At 44.2% G+C, this 23,015-nt stretch overlaps 1 protein-coding gene across 1 annotated transcript in view; it reads right to left on the minus strand.

Moving 5' to 3' along the window:
- Plc21C (Phospholipase C at 21C) overlaps positions 1–23,015 on the minus strand; it is a 739,135-nt gene that overhangs the window by 69,296 nt on the left and 646,824 nt on the right. The window contains exon 26 of the mRNA XM_080273643.1: positions 8,707–8,851. Coding sequence (XP_080129769.1) covers positions 8,707–8,851 — 145 coding nt within the window. The remainder of the gene's footprint in view (positions 1–8,706; positions 8,852–23,015) is intronic.

Here is a 23,015-nt window from a genome sequence, read left to right on the forward strand (position 1 = left end):
ACTTCCAGCAAGAAGGAAAGGTACAAGTTCATGGACAAAGGCAATAGAGTTTACCGAGGCAGGGTGTAAGCACAGAAGCACAGTTCATGACAGCAACAGGAGGGACACCATCAGGCCCATATGCCTTGTCAGTATTGAGGACAGTGATGGCAGAAAATACATAAATTGAAGAAATTTTAATGTCAGCCATGAGGATGTCAGAGGGGAAAAGTGATGGCGAAACAGCACCGGAATCATCTACGGTGGAACTGGAGGAGAAAGTCTGAGCAAAGAGTTCTCCTTTATCAGTAGAAGAAACAGCTACGAAGCCATCATAAAGGAAAGGAGGAAGGAAGGATGATGAGGTAAAGTTGCTGGAAAGGTTTTTGCACGGTGCCGGAAGGAATGGGAAGAATTTGAGTTGGGGAGTTCAGAGTATTTAGTACCAATGAAAATATTTCTTGCAGGGTGAAGAAAATACTTAACAAGATTCCATACAGAAACATAGAAGAGATGAGATTTGGGAGTGGGTTGGCTCAGATACCTTCTGTAAGCCATCTCCTTGTTGAGGACAGCATTAGAACAGTGAGTTTTACGCGTGATTAAACAAAGATTTTTTGCATTAGTCACAGGATAAGAGAAAGGAATGTATGCTTCCAAGCCTGAGAGAATAACCTCTGTAATGCACAAGGCACACTAAGATGGCTCTCAGCCATGGAAGCAATAATCACTCCAAGGAAAATCAATGAAGTACAGCCAATCCTTGCGTAACACGGTTCTGTACCTACACAGTCAGCATAATGCAAGAGATTATAATCAACACGGGGAAAATCTCGAGCTTACGCGGGAAGAATCAGCTGGCTGGGAGAAACAATTTGAATGTCGCACATGGTGACGTCACCCGCCAGACTCACCATGACTGGCCAGCTTACATCTGAGTACATCCACCACTGACAACAAGGTCAACTCCATTGTGTCAGCCCTGGACATCAAAGGATTTGACTTAGATGTTGGAGAAGGAAGTTCAGGAACAGCAACATCTCAACAATGACAGCAACAACATTGGGGTTGGGGAGTAAGTGATGAGTGCCAAGAAGCCACGCATCAACAACACAGGTACCTGGCCTAACTCTTGCAATTTATTATGTGTGATAGTGATGCAGTAATTTCCAATTTTCAGATTAGAATGAAGTGCTGACAGGACCCTTTATTATTTTTTATAACTCAGTATAGGTGGTAACTTATTAAAATTGTTGTTTTTAAATAATGTCCATAAATAGGAGGGTCGATTATTGTTTTTCATACTGCATGTATCTTAGATTTTACTGAGTATGAAGTGTTCTAATTCAATCACCAAGTGCTATTTTGATAACCTGTATCATATTTTAATGGATATCTTCTGTGCGCTGTAAATGAAGATTTGCTTTATGCAAGGTCATGTGACAATTGCCAAACTCACCATGATTAAAGAATGTTCTTAATGCACAATACTGTGTTTGGCACAAGTTTACCTAATACTGTACAGAGATAGCCAAATTATCCGGGCTATACGGTGTGAAGGGGTGAACAAATAGTCCGAAATCACAATAAATCGGACAGAAACAAAACACAAGCTGTTAGACTGATTTTTTACCAGTAAATGTACACTTTAAGCAGCAAAATGACCTTACTAATTCAATTCACATTCCTCCAGCTTGTTTCTGTATTTTCCTTATTATTTTCATTTTGGTGAATTACTTTTTCTTGTTGAAAAGATTCTTCCCTGTTATTATTGTCAAGTTCCTTAAGCCGTAACTACGACTGTTTCTGGCGCAATGGAAGAAACTCAATGTACTCAAAGATGAATTTCGTTTCCCAATATCCCAACTGTAGGTTGGGTTAGGTTAAATTATTAGGTCCAGTTATGCTAAGTTAGGCCAGGTTTAGTTAAACAGTTAGGTTAGAACAGTCCCTTCCACCATTACATTAACAAATCAAACATGATGACACTGCAGAACAGCTAAAAACAACAGGGAAACAGATTTAACAAGAAATATTTATTTACCAACCCAGAAATAATCAGAAAAATATAACACAGTATCAGGAAGAACTGACTGGGTAAGGTGCATTTACTGCTTAAAGTAAAGCGCATGTTTAGCCCCCTCAATGACTGAGAGTTCAGAAATTTCTGTGCTCCTGTGGCTGGTCTTGGGACCATTTTTTCAAAGTTCTAAAACCAATTTCTTATTCTTATAGATGTGAAAAGACTCATCTGGCACACCTGGCTTTTTTTCCCCCCCACCCCCAAATCCATCCTGTGATTTGCTGATTCATGAAAGAATGAATAAAATTACGACGCACGTTACTTTAACATGTAAACATACCAGCGAAAACATCTAGGATGAAGTGACCACCTGACTGCTTGGAATGGTAGTAGGGTCGTGTAAACAAACCAATGACCTTCGTTCTCTTCTCATAATTGTTTGCTTTTTTTTATAGCTCACCCTACCTCTACGTCACTGACCGGTACAGTCAAGTGTTGTTCAAGGCCAGCAGCTATGAAAGGGTTAATGAAATATATTATTGTTTGTATCAATACTCTCTGTTTCACACATACACATAAGAACGAACAAAAGAATGAGCAGTAAATGTACACTTAACTTTAACTCCTACACGCCAGCTGATGTGTACAGCCGTCACAATTTTGGGCGCGGAACAACATCAGTTGACGTGCATAGCCGCAAGCATCTTCCCACCACCCTTTGAACTTTAACTTAGCCTTACTCATCGACGGGACCACCTGGGGACGTGGGGATCGCTTCATTTGAAAGAGGAATAGTTGATGAGTCTTATGTATCTTTAATTTTTTCTCTAGTTGTTATAGTTTGGCAGATATTAGGGTTTGAAGTAAGAGTATTTTTTCCAAAATCACGAAATCCCCCATAGGGAGGGGTGTAAAACATTAGAAAAATCCCGGCATGTAGGGGTTAAGAAGCAGAAATAACTCTATGCTCAGTCAGTCCAATATGTATTGGGAAGCACGATATCAAATGAAGAATGTGGAACCTAATGCTAACTTACAAGAACACATGGTTTTAAAGAGTAATTTTTTTTCTGATTAGCAATTTTGTTCCATTTCATCCCCTAAAATTGTGATACCCATAAATTTTCGTCTAAACATACAGCCTACAGACTTTACCAATTCATGTTCCTCTAGTTTGTTTTCTGTATTTTTCTATTTTGAGAGTGGTAAATTACCTTCTCCTGCTGAAAAATTTCCTTCCTTATTATCATCACGTTCCTTATGCCGTACCTATGACTGTTTCCAGCATAATGGAAGAAACTTACTCAAAATCAGGGCGCATGTTACAGTAGCATGTAAACATATCGACGAAAACATCTGGGATGAAGTGCCCGCCTGACTACTTGGGATAGTAGAGTAGGGTCGTGTAAACATACCAGTGACCTTCGTTCCCTTCCCATAATTGTTAGCAGTTTTTTATAGCTCCCCCTAACTCAGCGTCATTGACACTGGTACTGTAAAGCATTGTTTAAGGCCAGCAGCTATGAAGGGATTAATGGAATACATTACTGGTTGTATCAAAATTCTCTCTCTCACGCATACACATATGAGCAAACAAAAGAATGAGCAGTAAATGTACACTTAACTTGATCTATTGCCAGACACCTTAATCCCGTAAGGGATGGCCACAAACAAATCGCCACCATGTCGTCCTGTCCCCCGCCATTTCACTGCCCTGCTCCCAGCTGACACCCCCTTCTCTCATATACCTCTCCACTCCATCCCTCCAGGTCATTCTTGGCCTCCCCCTCCCGCTCCCCCCCCCTCCACCTCACTCACATACAGTTTCCTCGCCAAAGCTCTCCATCCTTTCCACATGGCCAAACCACCTCAATGTGTTTCTCCTAACACTTCCTATCACATCCATAACCACACCACAATGCTCCTTCACTTCCTCATCTGTCAGTCTGTCTCTCCATGTGACTCCACATGTTCATCTCAAATAACTCATTTCCACTGCCCTCACTCTTGACTTGTGTCCCTTCAACAAGGTCCAAGCTTCACTTCCATATATATGGGTTGGTATCACGATACTGTTATGCAGTAACTTTTTCACTTCCATGCTCACTTTCCTGTTTCATATCACTGCTTTCAAAGAACCGGCAACCTTTCTTCCTTGTTGTACCTTATCAAGCATTTCACCCTCCAAACGTCCATTTTTACTCATCACACTACCCAAGTACTTAAACGCACTCACATTTTCCATTTCCTCCTCATCCAACCTCACTATACATTCACTGACTTCATTTCTCTCGAAGACCATTACTGTACTCTTCCCTACATTCACCTTTAGATTCCATTTCTTACACACTCTCCCAAACTCAATCACCAAGCCTTGCATCTCCCCTTCATCTTCACTTAACAACACAGTATCATCTGCAAACAACAGTACAGGAAGTTTTCACACACTGCCCCTCTCTCACTAGGGCCACTCCTGCATCCACTGCCCTTAACTTAAAGAAGCAGATATAATTGTATGCTCAGCTGGTCTGAAATGTGCTTGGAAGCACCATACCAAATGAAGAATGTGGAACTGCATGCTAACTTATGAGAACACACAGGATGAAAGAGTAATTTTTTTCTGCTTAGCAAATATTTTTTATCCATTTCAACCCCTAAAATTGTGAAACCCATAAATTTTCTTCTAAGGATACAGTCTAAAGACCTTATCAATTCAATTCATGTTCCTCTAATTTGTTTTCTGTACGGTATTTTTCAGACCATTTTGAGGGTCGTAAATTACTTTCTCTAGTTGAAACATTTCCTCCTTTATAATCATCATATTCCTTAAGCCCTACCTACGATTGTTTCCAGCATAATGGAAGAAACTTACTTGACGTACTCAACGGTGGATTTCGTCTCCCAATTTCCCAACTGGAGCCCAGGTTAGGTTAGGTTAGGTTAGGGTCGGTTAAATTATTAGGTAGTTAGGCTAGGTTAAGCTAGGTTAGGTTATCAGTCGTCTCACCACACTCCATCCCACCACATCTGTGATTGAGTTGTGAGCAGGAGGTGTGGGTGGGGAGTAGACTCACGCTCGTTTACTCATAGCTCACCTGCTAGCAACCAGATGCCTGCTGTTTAAGGCCCGATTCACACAATACGTTTTGGTTCCAACAAGCAGTCTGCCGGCTTGACGCCGTCAGAAAGTTGTGTATTCACATGACGCGTTCCCGGTCCGTCCAGCATTGTCTGTGTTCATTGTTGCATAAGGATTATGGCCGGTTGGTCTCTAAGGAATTGGCTGCAATTGCTCTCCTATTAGAAGAGGAGGAGGAAGAAAACGTTCGTGGAATGAGGAAAAGTTATGGGTACACCAGTCACTGAAAAAGAAAGTTCAAGGGAGAATTCTGGGCCCTGTATAAAGAACTGGCAGATGATGAGGTAAAATTTTTCAGAACTGCTGGAGCACTATCTTGGGAGCGATGTAGCATATCCTTTATTAAGTCTAGAAAAAACAGTGAATTTTACCTGCAAAGATTATGAGTTATAATTTCATGTACAGTATAATAAACTAATGACACACTCATCTGGTTTGTTTACTTCCTCGCCAATCACTTTCCACTTCTTATTTTTATGCAGATTATCACTGTACTTCTTGATAGTCATATCAAATAACTCTTCATAAGAACGCACAAGTTCGATCAGCCTTTCGTCCATGATGCCAAACAAAGAACCGTATGTGTTATCTACATGGACAAGGCGATAACAGCGAGTCGTGGAATGGACGGGAACGCTATGTGTCCTCGTTCACATGAGCCATCACCAACCCGTCAGGCCAGCGTCAAGTTGCCAGCTAGCCGGCCAGGATTTCTCGAAAAGATATCCGTGACGTGTCGGTCGGCTGACGGATGGCTACTGCCATCAGCTTGAGAGGTCATGTGAAGTCACATTAGAATGCATGTAAGAAATCTTGACGGCGTCTAGCCGCCGGACAGCCTGTCGGAACCAAACGGGTCGTGTGATTCAGTCCTAAACTGGAGCTATCGTACAGATAATTTTATGTATTACCATACCACTGAACCATTCAGTCACGGCTCAATATACTGAAACCTGGATATTCTGAACCTGAATAATCGAGCTTTCACTGTATATTTTAGTTTGCACGCTGTGAGGTACATTATAATCACTGGGGGGTCTGGGGAGTGAAGCCCCCCAGTTAGCTTTCAACAACTACAGTTAGGCTTCCGTTGCTATTTATGGTTTTAAATTGTATACATCTGAGTGTGTTTGGTGTGCGACATCATGTCCAGTTGGTGAGATCGGCAATAACCACACTATCAGGCGTTCAGGCAGCTTTCTGTAATATCATTAGGTAGGTATCTTTTGTTTGTTCTCAAATGTTTCCTTATCAAAAATCCAATGGTAATTACCTGAGAGGTATCTAATACCAAAAGTATTTTCCTTGAGAGTGTAGATCTATAAGAAAACAGCTTGAATTACTGCATCACTGTCCTTTGTATTTTTGTTTTTTTTGTTACTGCTATATAATACCATTCATGTTCATAATTACAACACAGTTATATCTCTTTCAATGTTTTACCTGATGGTGGGTATGTGTGAGGTAATTTATGTGGGGAAGGGTGGTAAGAAGAGTTTTGGAAAGTGACCAGACTACACTGTACCGTAATAGAGGCAAATGTATTATTTGAGTGATGCAGGTTTGAGACCCACTGCCCTTGTGCAGTCTATATCGTCTGTGTTACTCAAAGACTGAATGTGCCACAGTCGCTGCTTCTTGAGAGGCTTCACAGGCCTTACTTGGGTGATAGGAGAGGTTAAGGTGATGAGGCGGTTATCAGAGGAGCCCAACAGAAAGAAAAGATTAACGCAGTAAGCAAAAGGATCAGTTGTAAGGAAGAGGTCAAGTATGCTGGAACTCCCCCCAAAGCAGCTAGGGATATGGGTAGGGTGCAGTACAAGCTGCTCTACGTCATTAACCGTCTAAGCACCAATGACGGCTGGAAGCCATCCAAATTTCTTGTGCATGAGGGACCAACAATGGTTAACAGATGTTTAAGGAAATTTCTGGATTTTTTCACTGCACGGCCCTCCTACGTGGGAAATATTCATGGTGTAAGTCTTCAGATGGCTTTATCAGATTAATCAGTAACTGGCAACTAATGGTGACACTCATAATTTACAGTGAATGGCATGTAGTGTGGGCATGGAGTGTTTTGTTTGTCTCCCGATCAGAGCATGACAGTATCCATGACAACAGCTCGAGTCACATGTGGTGTTGCCACACATACTGCTACTTCCACTGTTACATGACTTAGATGAACAGTATGACTTTCATGAACAGTAAAACTGCATTAAATAATGAAAATGACTTTATGTGGTAGCATTATGCTCAGTCAGCTACTGTCATTATCAACTACACCTTCTATCACTTGGGTGGCTGTGGCATACCTGCATCAGCTCGACTGGCAGGACGTTCAAACACAGCTGATTGGCAGGGAAAGGTGTCCCCCCACCTCCCCACCTGGACTGCATAATGACCTCAGTAAGTGCTATGACTGTTTTTCTTGAATATTTACTGACATGGGATAGGTTTCTGGAAAAAACTCAAAATGACTAAATTGGCCAGTCCTAGGTGCACTAAACATTTTAATTTGGGCTAGTGCTTGAAGGGTTAAAAATAGAAAAGATGTGCTTGTTCACCAGGTGGATCAGTGAAAGATGTGGAGAGCCAAAGGAGGTGGTAAACACTAAAATCAAACAGAATACAGAGAAAGGAAAAACTGATAGGATGTATTCCCTTTCAGAAGTAAGACAGTCAAAGAATTTCTCACAGTCAGTAGAATTAGGGGATATGTAAACAGCAAAATATATTTTGTCAGAGAATGACAGGGCAGCTGAAGTCAGAAAGCAGAGAATTCAAAAGATTCAAGTTCAGGAATATGGGAACAATATGAGTCGTTGCATACATATACACAACAGCTACCTTTGGCTTCAATTTAAGTACGTATAGAGAAAGTAGGAGGATACAGAGAAGGGTCTGCCACCACTTACCTCAGACAGATGAGTCTGTAAGGAACAGAAGGTGAGGTTTAGAGGAGGAAAGATGGTGTTCAATAGAGAGGAAAGGCCGTGAATATTTCAGAAATGAAGCAGAAGAGAGTCAGACAGCGATTCCAGGCATCTCACTTGGTTGTCATCAGAAAGGGGAGGACGGTGGGGGCTTCTATGGTCCCCCCTCCCTCACTGGGACTCCAAGGCTTGGTGTTGAGATGCCATTTTAAACAAAATTTTGAATAGTAAGTGTAGTATGTAATCTGCATGTAGTTTGGTGTTGACAGCAGGAGGAAATTGTAATTGGAAAGCATGCTGACCTACTCTCTGTATTACTGAAACAATGAAAAAGTTACCAAAAAGAGGATGGTCGGAAGCTAGTCCTGAGGCCTGATGAAACAGGAGCACCAGCTCTCCCCATCATCATCAGCTTTCCATCCACCTTGGGAGTACTGCCCTGTTTGACTGGTGCTACAGTCTACTCCCTGTTTTGAGGTGTCAGAGCCAAAAACTATGCTATTTAAAGGCAGGATCATCCAAGAAATGTACATGACAACACTATTTTCCTTCTTTCCAGCATGCACTTTCTCTCAATTTGAAATGTACTGTATCTGCTTCAGATCTTTTATCCAGCAGCACCCTTCGCTCACCTTCTGTTTTTCGTCCTCAAACTGATTCCGCACATCTTCATGCTGTTTCTCCAACTCTGCCCTCTTCTTGGAGTAGATATCAGTGAGCTTTTGTCGTTCCTGTATGCTCTCAGCCACAATCTGCTTGCTGATCTCACGCTTTTTCCTGTTAAATAACCACATAACTGAGTCTCACAGAAAACTTAACTTTCTAACAGTTCTGACAACAGAAGAACCTTAAGCAAATAACTTTTTTGTTAACAGCATTACCATATAGGTTTCCTTATAAACAGTCATACAAAAAGTCTAAATGATAAATGGTTAGGAAATATTTAAAAAACACCTGTATGTATTTACTGACTTCTTGAAGGTACAGTGCCTGAAAGCTACATATCCCATACTGAGTCTAGAATAGGTTTCCAATAATTCAAATTGCTCAGCAGAAAAAACTGGCTTTGAAGGAAAAGTCTTCAGCTGAGTATTACTTATTCTGTGAAGATCCTATCACCTAAGCCCCCACAGGTCCCCTGAGCGGGCTACATACTGAAGATGCCATGTGCTGGTCTTTTCCTTACAGTGATCCCTTGATTATCCTATCTACAGTATATGAGGGGAAGGGGACACTGGACAATTTAAAATGCTGGATGATGGAGTGTTGTTGTTGATCAACCCCAGTATGTTTGGGTAAACAGAACCATCAACCACATGCAAGCATCCACCTCTGCAGGGTCATCCCATGCTTTAAAAATACTGAAGCTAAGCATCCTTGTTGCTTCAACAACCTGTGGCACATGGAGTAATAAGGCATTCACTGGTACCATAATAAAAAGGGATGGATGACATAAAAAATTCCCTTCAAAATTTTGCTTTTGGGTGACAATACACGCCTGAAAGTCAACCATCCTTGGGGACAGGCGTCCTTGCATCTATATCATGTTTTTACTCCTCCCCCCCCCACACCACCACCACCCAGGACAATCCCCTTGATTCAGCCACTTGATAAGGAAGCTGTTGCAACTGTAAAAAAAAAAAAAAATGTCAACAAAAGTTATATGACCATCTTTGTGTTCAAAAAACCTCTCACAAGAGCTTAGGGAAATCTCAGTGACAAATTACAAGGCCTGGACATAGACGAGCCTGACACTGTGTCTGCTGATTCTAACAGTGGTGGACATTATACAAGTGCGAGTAATGAAAGTGAAGTGGAAAATGTTGTGTGCTGCTACCAGTGATATTTTGCTGATCTGATCAGTGTCACCAATTTTTGGAAAATATTTAACCCTAGAAAAGCTCCTGAGTTTCTTTTATTCATGGGGCAAACTAAGTGGAATGACTATTAACCCCTTAACTGCTACATTCCTTCTGAATGGACCTATCGACAGACTGTGTCAATCCTTTTAAAATCCACAATTCTGTTTCAAAAGTTGCGCCCTGTATTCTGCCCCAAGAACTTTTTGTATTCATCCATTCATGCTTTGGGTTGCTAGTTCATTTTTTAGCTTCCTGTTATGTCTGCATGAACACTAATTGGCATGAACAAGTATGTAGGAAAGTGACAACATGGTGCCCAGAGTCACAGGTTGGCCTATGTCTGGGAGATTGCTAACATGACTTTCACACATTCATCAACTTCTAGAAGTGACTCATAAAAGGTAAATAAGTGAAAGAAACTAACTGTAAGTGAATAAAATATTTGGAAAATGAAAGTGTCTGGTGTAAGCTATATAAATATATTTTGTTGAGAAGCATTATTTACTATTACTGACTAGTTTTTCACTGTTCAATATAACACTGTTTACAGTCACTACTCGTTTCATGATGGGGTTACGTCAGGTCATACTTTATCGTATACTGATTTTATCGTAACTCAGGAGGTTGAAACACATTATAAAAGGGGGGTTACGTCAACTCAACTTCCCAAAGTCGCCTAACCAAGACTGAACCATAAATGACAATCCACCTTCATTCCTTCCTATGTTGGTCCAAGTCGTTCCCCCCGAGGCTGGGGGACAGCCTGTGCTTACAGGCACTAGTGGTCAGCCTCTGAGTCAGACAGGAACAGGTTAGAGGGAGGGGAATCCGGCCCATACCTGCACCAACCAAAGCACTGGGGCCTACACTGGCACTGACCTTACCACTGGGCACACAAATCCACAGTACTGTAGTATGATGTTTGGCTGAGAGGTGACGATAACAGGGGGGCAGACATGAACAAGTTGAAAAGACAGGGCTTTGAAGGGGTGGCGGGACCTGAACCATAACAATGCGCTGCACGCTGGGGCCACCATCTTGCCTGAGAAGAGCGACGGTCACCTTGCGTGTGCCTGGCACTTTCTAATGGCAAAATCGTTATAGCAGGAAATTTATTGTAAATTGAATTTTGGGGTGGAACTTTTCTATTACCACTGTAGCGAATTATTGTAAACCGAATCAACGTAAAACGAGTAGTGACTGTGTTTTATAATGCCTGTAAAATAATGATACTGAGATGCTAAGTGACACATACACTATAGTGCAAACCCAAGTGATGCGTATAGTGGTGTTTGGTGGTGAAGTGAAGGGTGGTGGGAGATGGTGGGGGTCTTTGAAGACGACGGACAGCTACAGCAACGCACAAAAACACCAAAAATGATGCTGCTTCCACTTATCTCTACGACAAAGTAGGAACATCTAGACATTCACTGAAGTGCTCATAGGCAAAGAGATAGGTTTAGCTTTCTTGTGCATTTTTTTTTCTTGTGTATTAATATGAAAATTAGTGAACAGAAAATGGGAAACTTTTGAGTGGACTGCTGCAACAAGGGCTTCACTTTTGCCACCTTAGCTGCAGTGGAAGGGTTAATCATGCCTGGTGGACACTTTTCCCACATGTTTGTACACCTCCAGCTGACAACATGATTCAGTATCCAGACACACTTATATACAAAGCAGTTGCAGCTGCTGGAAGGCTGCCAGTTGGGAGTCAGTGACCGTATACGTGATCTTGGAGGTTACCAAAAAGGTAGACACTTAGCTGACAACTCTGGAGGCTATGATGGAACGATTTGAGGCCAAACACACCCTTCAACTAGCCAGGGCATCACCTCCACGTGAAAGTGAAAATGAAGTCATCTATCTATCTATCTATTGCCAGACGCCTTAATCCCGAATGGGGTGGTCACAAACAAATTGCCTCCACGTCGCCCTGTCCCCCGCCATTACACTGCCCTGCTCCCAACTCACACCCCCCTCTCTCATATACCTCTACACTCCATCCCTCCATCTCATCCTCGGCCTCCCCCTCCCTCTCCCACCTTCCACCTCACTCACATACACTCTCCTCATCAGTCTCTCACCCTCCATCCTCTCCACATGGCCAAACCACCTCAGTGTGTTCCTCCTAATGCTTCCTATCACATCCACATCTACACCACAACGCTCCTTTATATCCTCATTTGTCAGCCTGTCTCTCCATGTGACTACACAGGCTTCTCTTAAATAACCATTTCCATTGCTCTCAATCTTGTGTCCTTCCAACAACGTCCAAGCTTCACTTCCATACATTAGAGTTGGTATCACAATATTATCATGTAACTTTTTCACTGCTTTCAAGGAACCAGCAACTTTTCTTCCTTGTTGTACCCTTTCAAGCACTTCACCCTCCAAACTTCCATCCTTACTCATCACACTCCCCAAGTACTTAAACGTACTCACATTTTCCATTTCCTCACCATCCAACCTCACTGTACATTCACTGACTTCACCTCTCTCAAAGACAATCACTTTACTCTTCCCTACACCTTTATATTCCGCTTCTTACACACTCTTCCAAACTCATCCACCAAGCCTTACAGCTCCACTTCATCTTCACTTAACACCACACTATCATCTGCAAACAATAGTACAGGGAGTTTCCAAACACTACCATCTCTCACTAGGGCCACTCCAACATCCACTGCCCTACCTTGTGTCTCTTTTATTACCCCATCCATGTACAGATTGAACAACCATGGAGACATGACACATCCCTGTTTCAACCCAGCCTTCAAAGAGAAAAATTCACTCAGTTCACCATCCACACGCACTGCAGCCTTAGCACCATCATACATACTCTTCACAGCATTCAACAACTTCCCATCTACTCCATATACTCTTAATACTTTCCACAATCCTTGTCTATCCACCCTGTCATATGCTTTCTCCAAATCCATGAAGGCCGCATACAACTTATTTCCCTCCTCTAGAAACTTTTCCACTAAAGATCAAAGAATGAATATCTGATCTACAACCTCTTCCCTTCCTAAAGGCTCCCTGTTCTTCTCCAACTAATTCCTCTGTTCTTTCTCTAACTCTGTCAGTGAGTATCCTTCCATACACTTTTCCTATTACATTAAGAAGACAAATGCCCCTATGATTACCACACACTTCTTTTTCCCCCTTTTCCTTTGTACAAGGGAATAATTATACCTGACTTCCAATCTTCCAGGACTCTACCTTCCTCCCAGGCCAATCTGCACATCTTCCACATCCATTCTACTACTATCTCGACCCATGCTTCAGCATTTCACCACACACTCCCTCAATTCCTGGGGCTTTCCCCAGTTTAACTTTATTCATTGCTCCACAACTTCTATCCTACTGATTTCTTCCTGTCTTCTCATCTCCCTCCTTCTCCCAGCCATTCCCCAGCCACTTATACTCGCATTACTTCAGTCTCTATGTTCAACAATTCCTTGAAGTGTTCTCTTCATCTGCTCACTTTTTCTCCCTTCTTCACTAGTAATCTACCATTCTTATCTTTCACTCCCCTACTAACTTCACTGCCACCCTGTCTTACTCTCTTCACCTCTTTCCAGAACATTTTCTTTCAATCCCTCCACTTTACACTCAAATTCCTTCCAAATTCCTCATCCACTCTCTTCTTACTCTCTCTTACTAATTTTTTCACCTCTCTCTTCCTTTCTGCATATACCTCTCTCTTCTACCTCTTAACTTCTTCCATGCCCCTACTTCTCATCCATTCATTATATGCTTTCTTCTTTTGTGCCACAGGCTGTCTCACCTCTTCATTCCACCATGCAGTTCCTTGCACCCCCTTCCATTGGGAGTCAGTGATCATGTAGGTGATCTTGAATATTCTGAACACAATCTTGTCTTCTGTCAAAACCTTTAAAAAGTCACGCTTCATGAGACATCACTAAAGAAGACAGCTGAAGTCATTGCAAACAAAAAGTTGTGCAATATCATAAAAAAGTCTCCATACAGAAAGTGAACAGATAAGCATAAACTTGAATCACTCACTACTTTTTCCTACTTAACAAGTTGCTTCCACAAGGGAATCAACAGCAGGGTATGGATACTGGAAGTGCTGCTGCTGATGATGATGATAATGATGATGATGATGATGATGTGTCAGTGGTGTCTGCAACTGACTGTGAGGGCTCTCAGTCAAGGCGAGACTAGCAGCAGCATCAAGAATGAAAGATGGCATGGCAAGATGACCACACCAAGGTGCAGCTCTATCAGCCCCAGAGCTACCCTCACGCCAAGCCAGTCTACCTCTCTACTTCATGTGAGTTACACTACAGTGGGTTTCTCAGTCTTTATCATTACTTGGTACATTTATGGCCTGTTTGAAGTGGTTAGGGCATGCATGAGGGGTTATTAAGGGTGACCCTGGGGAGGGTGTCAACCATTTGCTGCTTTTGCCATAAGCTCTGTATCTCCCATAACATTGATTCTTATACAGTGATCCCTTGGTTATTGCACACTTCATTACAGCATTTTCCTTTATCAATGCACAATGAAAATCTGCACTCCTGCCATTATAGCACATTTTTCGGCTCAGAAACATCATTATCGTGCACCTGAGCTGGTTTCTGCTAACAGTGATGGTGCAGTGTCTGACTCTTCACCCTCCAGCCTCAGAACCCCTACCATACACAGACCCTACCTATGCCCAATCTCCAACCCATACAGTACCTAACCTATTTGTACAGTACCTATGCTTAATCTGGCAGTGTTTTCTGGTCATTCAGGCATATTTAGACATCAAAACACACAATGGAATATCCAAAGTAATGCTAAACACCAAGAAAACCATGCAGAAAAAACACTGAAAACCAAAAAACACCCTACCTATACACTACTGTATGTACAGTACTCCTCCTTATTTTGGCAGTTTTCAAGTCATTCTGCCATATTTTTACATCAAAACATCCATAGGATTATCCAAAATAATTTTCAACACTAAGAAAACCATGCAAAAATAAAAACATTGAAAACTAAGAAATGCCCTACCTATATAACATTGTATGCACAGTACCCCTCCCAATTTTGGCACTGTTTTCAGGTCAATCTCCCATATTTAGACATCAAAACACACATAGGAATATCCAAAGTAGTGCTAAACACCAAGAAAACCATGAAAAAAAACAATGAAAACCAAAAAACACCCGACCTATACATTACGGTATGTACAGTACCCCTCCTAATTTTGGCACTGTTTTCCAGTCATGCTGCCATATTGAGACATCAAAACATACATAGGATTATCCATATTAATGCTAAACATCAAGAAAAGAATGAATAACTAACAAAATCCACAAAAAAACTGAAGATGATTTGAAAATCAGTTATCTGTGACGACTGATTCCTCCCGGGACTCAAAAAAAATTCCACAGCCAAATATGCCACTGGACATTGGTTATATTTGTATAAATGGTATACCATCATCTTCGCTGGTGTTTATACTACAAAACAGGCTACCAGTAATAACAACACATAAAACTGATATGTAAAATTACAGAAATGCAGTGAGAATAAAGTGTTCAGGAGTAAACCTTACCTTCATACAACTTCTCACCATCCCAGTGCAAAATTTGGCACAACTTTCCAAGAGTTAAGCATATGTCTAGATGCAGAATTTAATAAGCTTTCTTGAGGATTTTGCAGAATTTCAATATGTCCAATAGTAGTCGAATAAATCGCAAAAAACTTTGAAAACTCACAAGGCAGTGTTATCAACAGAGGAGGGTAGGGACTATAGGAATGAGGGGGGGGGAGCCGGGAGGGTATGGAGGAGGGAAGGGAGGGGGAGGGGGAGAAACGAGGTTGTGGGCAGGATTCTCCCCCTTCTGACAACAGGCGGATGGCTGCTGTCACCGAGCATGTACTCGTGGCTTGTGTCAATGGTGGTGGCTGTTGGGGAATTTCGATATGACCAATAGCAGTCGAATAAATCGCAAAAAAATTTGAAAACTCACAAGCCAGTGTTATCACCACGGAGGAGGGTAGGGACTAAGGGAGTAAGGGGGGGAGCCTGGAGGGTATGGAGGAGGGAAGGGAGTGGGGAGAAACGAGGCTGTGGGCAGGATTCTCCCCCTTCTGCCAACAGGCATACGGCCTCTGTCACCGAGCATGTACTTGTGGTTTGTGGTCTGTGTTCAATGGTGGTGGATGTTGGGAAAGACTTAGCCCAGTGGCCGTCTGATATTGGACATTCGGTGAGGATGCGTACGGACGTTTTGACACTACTTGCAGGTTACAGTTGTATTACTCAGGTGCTGGAGGTTCACTGGGAGTGATTGGACGAGTGCGTGGCTTTGACCCTTCACCACAGGGGAGGACAGACATTTTAGCTTTGGTTGTGGGTTATGGACTACTTCCAGCTCACGGCTAGAGCCCAGCGGCCATGATACTGAATGTTTGAACGTGTCGGCTGGCAGGCCGAAGTTCTCGGGGACTTCTATGTCTAGATAATAGCATGTAAATTTGGATAATGGTTTAATACAGCCAAGGTCCAGCATCCAGATAATGAACATGTCTGGATACTGAGTATCCGGATAAATGAGGGACTACTGTATATAGTATTATGGTAAAGATGTTATGAATGTTTTCCTGAGACTCATTTATGCTCCTCTATCAGACAACATCCCCCAAATAAGAATCAGGTATTTATAATGAGGTACTCCAAACTGTTAATAAATATGTACAATGATATTGTTAAGAAGCTGGATTGCTAGTTAGACTGTACTGGAAAATTCTTGTAATTTTTTTCTGCTACGTCATAGTTGCCATTTAGCCTGCTATCTGAGTGGAGTTACTTTGTAAAGTTATGCATTTAATTTTGTGCTCTTTTTCTCTATAATGTTTTAATTTATGTAACTGTTTGTCAAATTATATACTTTCATCCCAGTTTGTATGTTAAATAATTTAGTGTTATGCAGTAAAAAAAAAAAAAAAAAAAAAAAAAAAAAAAAGGGGGGGGGATATTTTGCATGTCTCTGATTTGGTAACTGTAGGTTGCTAGAGTAAACTAAAAGCTTCAAGAGTAATGCATGGCTATATAAGGATGGGGAAGGGACTAGAGCAGTTTCAGTCAGTTTCAGTTCAGTTTGAATGTAGTTCAGTGTCAGTGCAGTTAGTGAAGATTGTATAGCTCCAGTACTTGTGAAAATGGTGAAGTTGGCAAGCATTAAGTGTAATTATTTGGAAAATAAAGACAAACATGAAAGGCTTGTTTACAATCAATGCCTGAGCTGATCTTGTGTGCTGTACACCAAAAGGCTGACCACAGGAAGAACAACTCACTGGGCAATGTCCTTCCTATACTGAACTACTGCTGTTGAAGCCTGTGACAGTGTGGGATGGGGACGTAACAATGGTGTCAGGAGTGTAGATCATTAGGAGAAAAAAAAAAAAAAAAAAAAAAAAAAAAAAAAAAAAAAAGTGCTGCAGTGAGACTATCCTTCGACATGAAGGCAGAAGCTGTACAGACATGAGGCCATGCTAGACAAGAGGAGGCACTACTGGCTGCAATTATGAAGTTTTTACAGGCATAAAGTGTACAAACACATAATGAAGGACACAAAGAACTCAAAGAACAATTGCAGACACAAAGTATACAATTACAAGCACAGAATGAAGGACAGAAAGAACTCAATGAACAATTACAAGCACAAAGTGTACAACTACAAGCCCAAAGTGATGAAAAGAAAGTGCTCGGAAACAAAATCAAAGAACAATTATTACAAGCACAAAGTGAACAGCTAGAGGCATTACAGGAGCAACGAAAGGAGTTACAACTGAGGATGCAAGGAGAGCTAGATGCTTTCATGGGGAAAATGAAGGAAGAACAACAACAGTTGAAGAAAGAAGTTTATGCTGAGCAACAGCAGCAGAAGTGTGAGGTAGGCAATAATGTGATGGAGTGTAGACAGCATGCAGATGACCAGCTGAAGGGATTCCAGGGCTGACTGCCATCCCATACAGACGTACTCTCAGTGCCCAGCGTGCTTTGTCAAGCTTTGTCAAGTTTAAGGCGTGTGACTTGTCCTCAGCAGCTAGTGTGTCGTCCTGGCTGCACGAGACGGAATGAACTCCGAGGAGGAGGATAGTGGTGGTGTGGCAGCGGACATGGATGTTACTGATGTGGGCACCAACCGGCAAGCAGGCAAGCGCACCACATGTGAGACAGCCCTGGGGGAGGATGTAGTGGCTCAGCCGTCAGGCAAGTCCCTGAGGGTGTCTGCACCACTTGCAGCCCTGGCAGACGTGGCCACAGAGGGGTAGTAACCAATAATGGAGCCTGCATGCTTTCTCATCAGTTCTGTGCAGGGGCCGAGGATTTTCAACAATCACAAGCGGGTGTCGGATGCCATCAACAGATCCCACTTTGCAAAATACTGCATGGAAGGTGGGACCAAGTTGTTCGGAAATGGCTCTTCACTTTCAGTGAAGATCAACCCTGGAGATCTGCACGAACTGCCTAACCCTATGGAGTCCTTGGAGAAGCTTGGAGATTGGGAAGTCTCATGCTGCCATGTTTGGGCCCTTGGTGCTGCAGTGGATCTCCATTATGGTAAAATTGGGCCACTCTCCTTGGATGTGAACATGAACGATGTGTTGCCTGGCCTCCGCCCTTTTGACAAAGGCTCATCGATGTTGCTGGAGGCCCCCAGGATACCTGTGCTCTTTACTGCCCCTGATGCCCCCCAGTTTTCAGTGGGTATATCCTGTGTACCATGGACCCCTCCCATCCAAGGTGTTCTATGGGTACATCCTTTACCAGGTGAGTGTGCTTACTCCAAGTCTGCTCCAATGTTTCAACTGCCACCAGTATGGGCACACTAAGATCACATGTCGTAAAATGACCTGATGTTCAATATGCAGTGGCTATCACCCTTTCAAATCTGGTGAGGGACTGCCCTGAACCTGCAGCCCCAGGTGCTACATGTATGGAAGAGGACACAGTGCAGTGTCCAAGCATTGTCCAGTCTATAGGGAGGCAAGCGAGACCCATGATGGGCTACGCAGGGGTACATCAACCACCCAAGACGTCATTAAGTGGCTTCATCTACTTCAGCCCTTGGCTTGGCATCCCACACCACTGACCACATTGCCCCTCAAGGCCCCGAAGGTGAGAGATGGTGTCAGTTATGCGGATAGTGTCGCTATCCATAACCACTCTAGCCCCACTGGAGGACCTGGGCCAGGAGGGCTACACCAACCAGGTTGACATGCCAGTGCGAGTGTCTACCAACCCCACCTCCCCTGCTGGCACAGTGTTTAATAAGGCTCCTTGCTCCAAGTCGGGTCGGCCTCGACCCCAAAGTACTTCACGCCAGGCCAAATCTCGTGGCCCCTTTATCCCAGAAGTGGCCTGTGATGGTGACAATATGGCAGTCCTGGCCTCTGCAAGAATCCCTCCAGGTCAATATGCCCAGCCATCGCCTCTCCACTGCCAACCAGCCGCTCATCCATTGCAGGTCTCTTCCCCAGCTCCCAACCTTCATCTATCCAGCCTGGCCATCTCCTCTCCTGCTTCTGAACTTGTGCCAACCTTCTTTGGTCTCCTCTCAAAGGCTCTGCAACTGCATCAACAGGGGCTGTCATTCATAGTTATCTGCTCCCACCTCTGGCCCAGGGTACTCTCCTTACTGCTACCATGCCAGGCCTGAGACCCTTCAGTGTCCTGCTTTAGAATGCATGGTCCTTACTCCAGAAGACCAAGGATTTTAAGGTGCTATTGGAGGAGTATCACCCTAGTGTAGTGGCAGTCACCGAGATGTGGCTCCACCCTCACCTGCAACTCCACCTGGGGAGTTATTTGACATACAGGTGTGACTGCCCTCAGGGGCAGGGTGGAGGCCTGTTGTTGGCAGTTCAAGAGGATCTGCAAAGTGTGCATCTGGCCCTCACACCATGTCCTACAGGCTGTATGGAGGTCTTGGCTATAAAGGTGGCCCTCACATCAGGATAGGTGTCCATTCTCCATGGCTACAACCCTTGCCAGGATGTTACCAGTGATGAGTTCCTCCACTACCTGAGCCAGATGCCAAACCCCTTCATTAATAATTGGGGATTTCAATGCCCATCATTGCCACTGGGACCCAGACATGGCCAGTAACCCCAACAACATGGGCTCCTCTCTCTTCCAGGTGCTCCTGGAGTCTCCAAGCTACAGTCTTCTCGCTCCTCCTGGTCTCCACACTTGTTTCAGCACTTACAGTGGTAGTGCCTCAGTGATGGACATTTGCTTGGGCAACACTACTTTTTGTCATTCTGAGGCCCTTGGGACCATACGTGGGTAGTGACCACCTCCCAGTGTTCATCAACTATCCAGCTTTGTCACCCAAGTCCTCACAGACAAGCCACCCTTGCTGGTGGATTCAGAGCAACAGAAGGTCAGAGTTTACCTCTGCCGTCTCTGTATGCTTCCCTGGTCACTGGGGCCCTCGGAACTTAACTGCTGAGGACTTCTCAAACATACTGGTGGAGGCTGGCTGCCAAGTGTTTGATCAGTCTGCCCACTGCTACATCAGCCACTCTCGGGTACCGTGGTGGTGGGACACATGTTCCGCGGCAGTCAAGGCCCGCCGCAATACCTGGTGAGTCTGGAGCCAGCATCCCACCCAAGCCCTGAGAGACCATTACAGGAAGATTAATGTGAAATCCAGGTGCAAAATCAAGGCTGCCAAGTGAGAAGCCTGGTCCTCTTTCTGCTCTAACCTCTCCTTTACCACCTGCTCCCGTGCCTGGATATTTTTACGGGCCATGGTGGGTGAACCAATGACGTACTCCTACCCACTGCATCAAGATGGTGTGGACTGGCTAGATAACCTCTCTAAGGCTTAGATATTGGCATCATTCTTTGGGTCAGCATTCCCCTGCCCCTTCCATCAGCACCCTAGTTTTCTACTGCCATCCAAAGGAGCATATTGTCCCCTCACTCTTGATTTGATCTTCATTGTCCTGTCACTGGCAAGGACCTTCAGGATGCCTTGTCCTCCCTCCACTCTGGCAGTGCAGCTGACCCCGGACATGGTGGCTAATGGGTCTCTCCTGCATATGCCCTCTGGCTTACCCAACACCCTTCTGTCCATCTTTAATTTTAGGTGAAATGCTGGGAAATTCCCAGGAATATGGAAGCATGGGATATTGCTACCTTTTCCCAAACCAGGAAGGGACCTGACCTGCCCATCTTCATATCGACCCATCATGCTTCTGTCCTGCATGGGGAAGCTATGGGAGAATATGGTAGCTCGTCGGCTCTCCTGGTGGTTAGTCCAGCAATCTTCTCTCTGAGGCACAGAGTGGCTTTAGGCCTTGCTGGGGCACCCTGGATGTCCTGTGTAATCTAGAACATCTGGTGCATGACACATATTGCCAGCAGTTCTTCATGATCGCCCTCTTCATAGACCTGAAGGGGGCCACTGACTCTGCCCCCCACGATGGCATCCTGTACCGCCTCTTCTGCCTGCAGGTCTCTGGTCCTCCCTTCTTGTGGATGTGGGATTACCTCTGACGGCACAACTTTGTGGTGTCAGTGGGTGGTGCTCTATCAGATCCCAGCCCAGTCCGGCAGGGGGTTCCACGAAGGGTCCGTTCTCAGCCCCCTTTTATTCAGTGTCTTAATGTCAAATCTCCCTCAGGTCACCCATGTTACCTTCCTAGTGTACGCTGACGATGTGACCGTCGTGTGCGGGAGTACCTGCTTTGAGGAGGCTCAGCAACATCTTCAGTTAGCTGCATCTACTTTTGAGGCCTGGGCTCATGAATAGGGTCTCACCATCAATGTCCAGAAGAGTGCGGTAATGAATTTCATGCTCTGTCGCATGCCATCGTCTCCAGTGATCAGTCTCCACTATGCCACAGTGCCTGTTGTCCGTGAGCACATACTGCTAGGCCTTCGGCTGGATGGGCCTATTCTTGCTTGAAGGAGTCACACCAAATACCTAAGGATGTCCTGCAAAAAGAGGCTTGCCATCATGAGAAGTATCACTGGTAGGCCAGTAGAGACCTCCTCTTGAATTACTATTGACTGACCATTTTGGGCAGGATCAATTATGGCTGCTCAATATATGGCTCGGCATCTGCCACCCAGCTGCGGACGCTGGATACCGTCCAGAACACAGCTCTCTGTATTGCTCTGGAGGCCTTCTGCTCTTCTCCAGCCTTGTCCCTCCATGCGGAGGGGGGACTTCTCCCCCTCCAGCACAGCAGATTGAAGCTCATATGATGGCGCTTCTTCACCATTCAGAGCTCTTCATCTGACCACCCACTCCCTGAGCTCCACTCAAAGGCAGGTGTCTCACCAGATCATCCTTCTTGGCCCATCAAGTCATGGCAGCCTCTCTCATGGCTTATCACTCACTGGGCCTCCCTCCTCCTGACTGCCAACCTGTGAAGTTGGTGTCCCCTCTCCCCCCATAGCAGGGCCTATCATCTGTGATATCCATGGATCATCCAGAATCCTTCCACAAGATTCGATATGGCCACCTAGCTCCTTTACTCTTTCAGCGCATGGCTGACACCACCTATATGGGGCACATGGCAATTTTCACGGACGGCTCCCGTCCATATAAACCAGCAGCCACAGCCACTCCCATTTTTACTGAGGATCTCTCTGCCTGTCAGACATGGCACCTGGATGGCTCCCATGATGTCCTCACAGCTGAAATCTTTGCAATCTCCAAGACACTGCACCTTTTGTTGTCATGCTCGTCACCCAGGATGGCAGTCTTGTACACTAACTACATGGTGGCTCATCATCTCATCACCTCCCCACAACCCCACTCAGCATAATATCTCATCAACAACATCCAGGGCACTGTGGATTGACTTCTTTGGAATGGCTGGACCCTGAAAATTCAATGGATCCCATTGCATGTTGGCATCAGGGGCAATGATATTTTGAATACTGCAGCACGGTTGGCCCTGTCGTTACCTGATAAAGAACCTCTCCCTTTACCAGAGCTCACATACCAACGGCTCTTAGCCACAAAATGCAAGCTGGCCTGGGACGACGTCCTTCGCACCGCCCTCCCCACCACATTGCTGGGTTTGTG

The sequence above is a fragment of the Coenobita brevimanus genome, chromosome 55 (genome assembly GCF_032717465.1).
Source record: "Coenobita brevimanus isolate Jiangsu-jjx chromosome 55, ASM3271746v2, whole genome shotgun sequence".
NCBI classification, from domain to species: domain Eukaryota; kingdom Metazoa; phylum Arthropoda; class Malacostraca; order Decapoda; family Coenobitidae; genus Coenobita; species Coenobita brevimanus.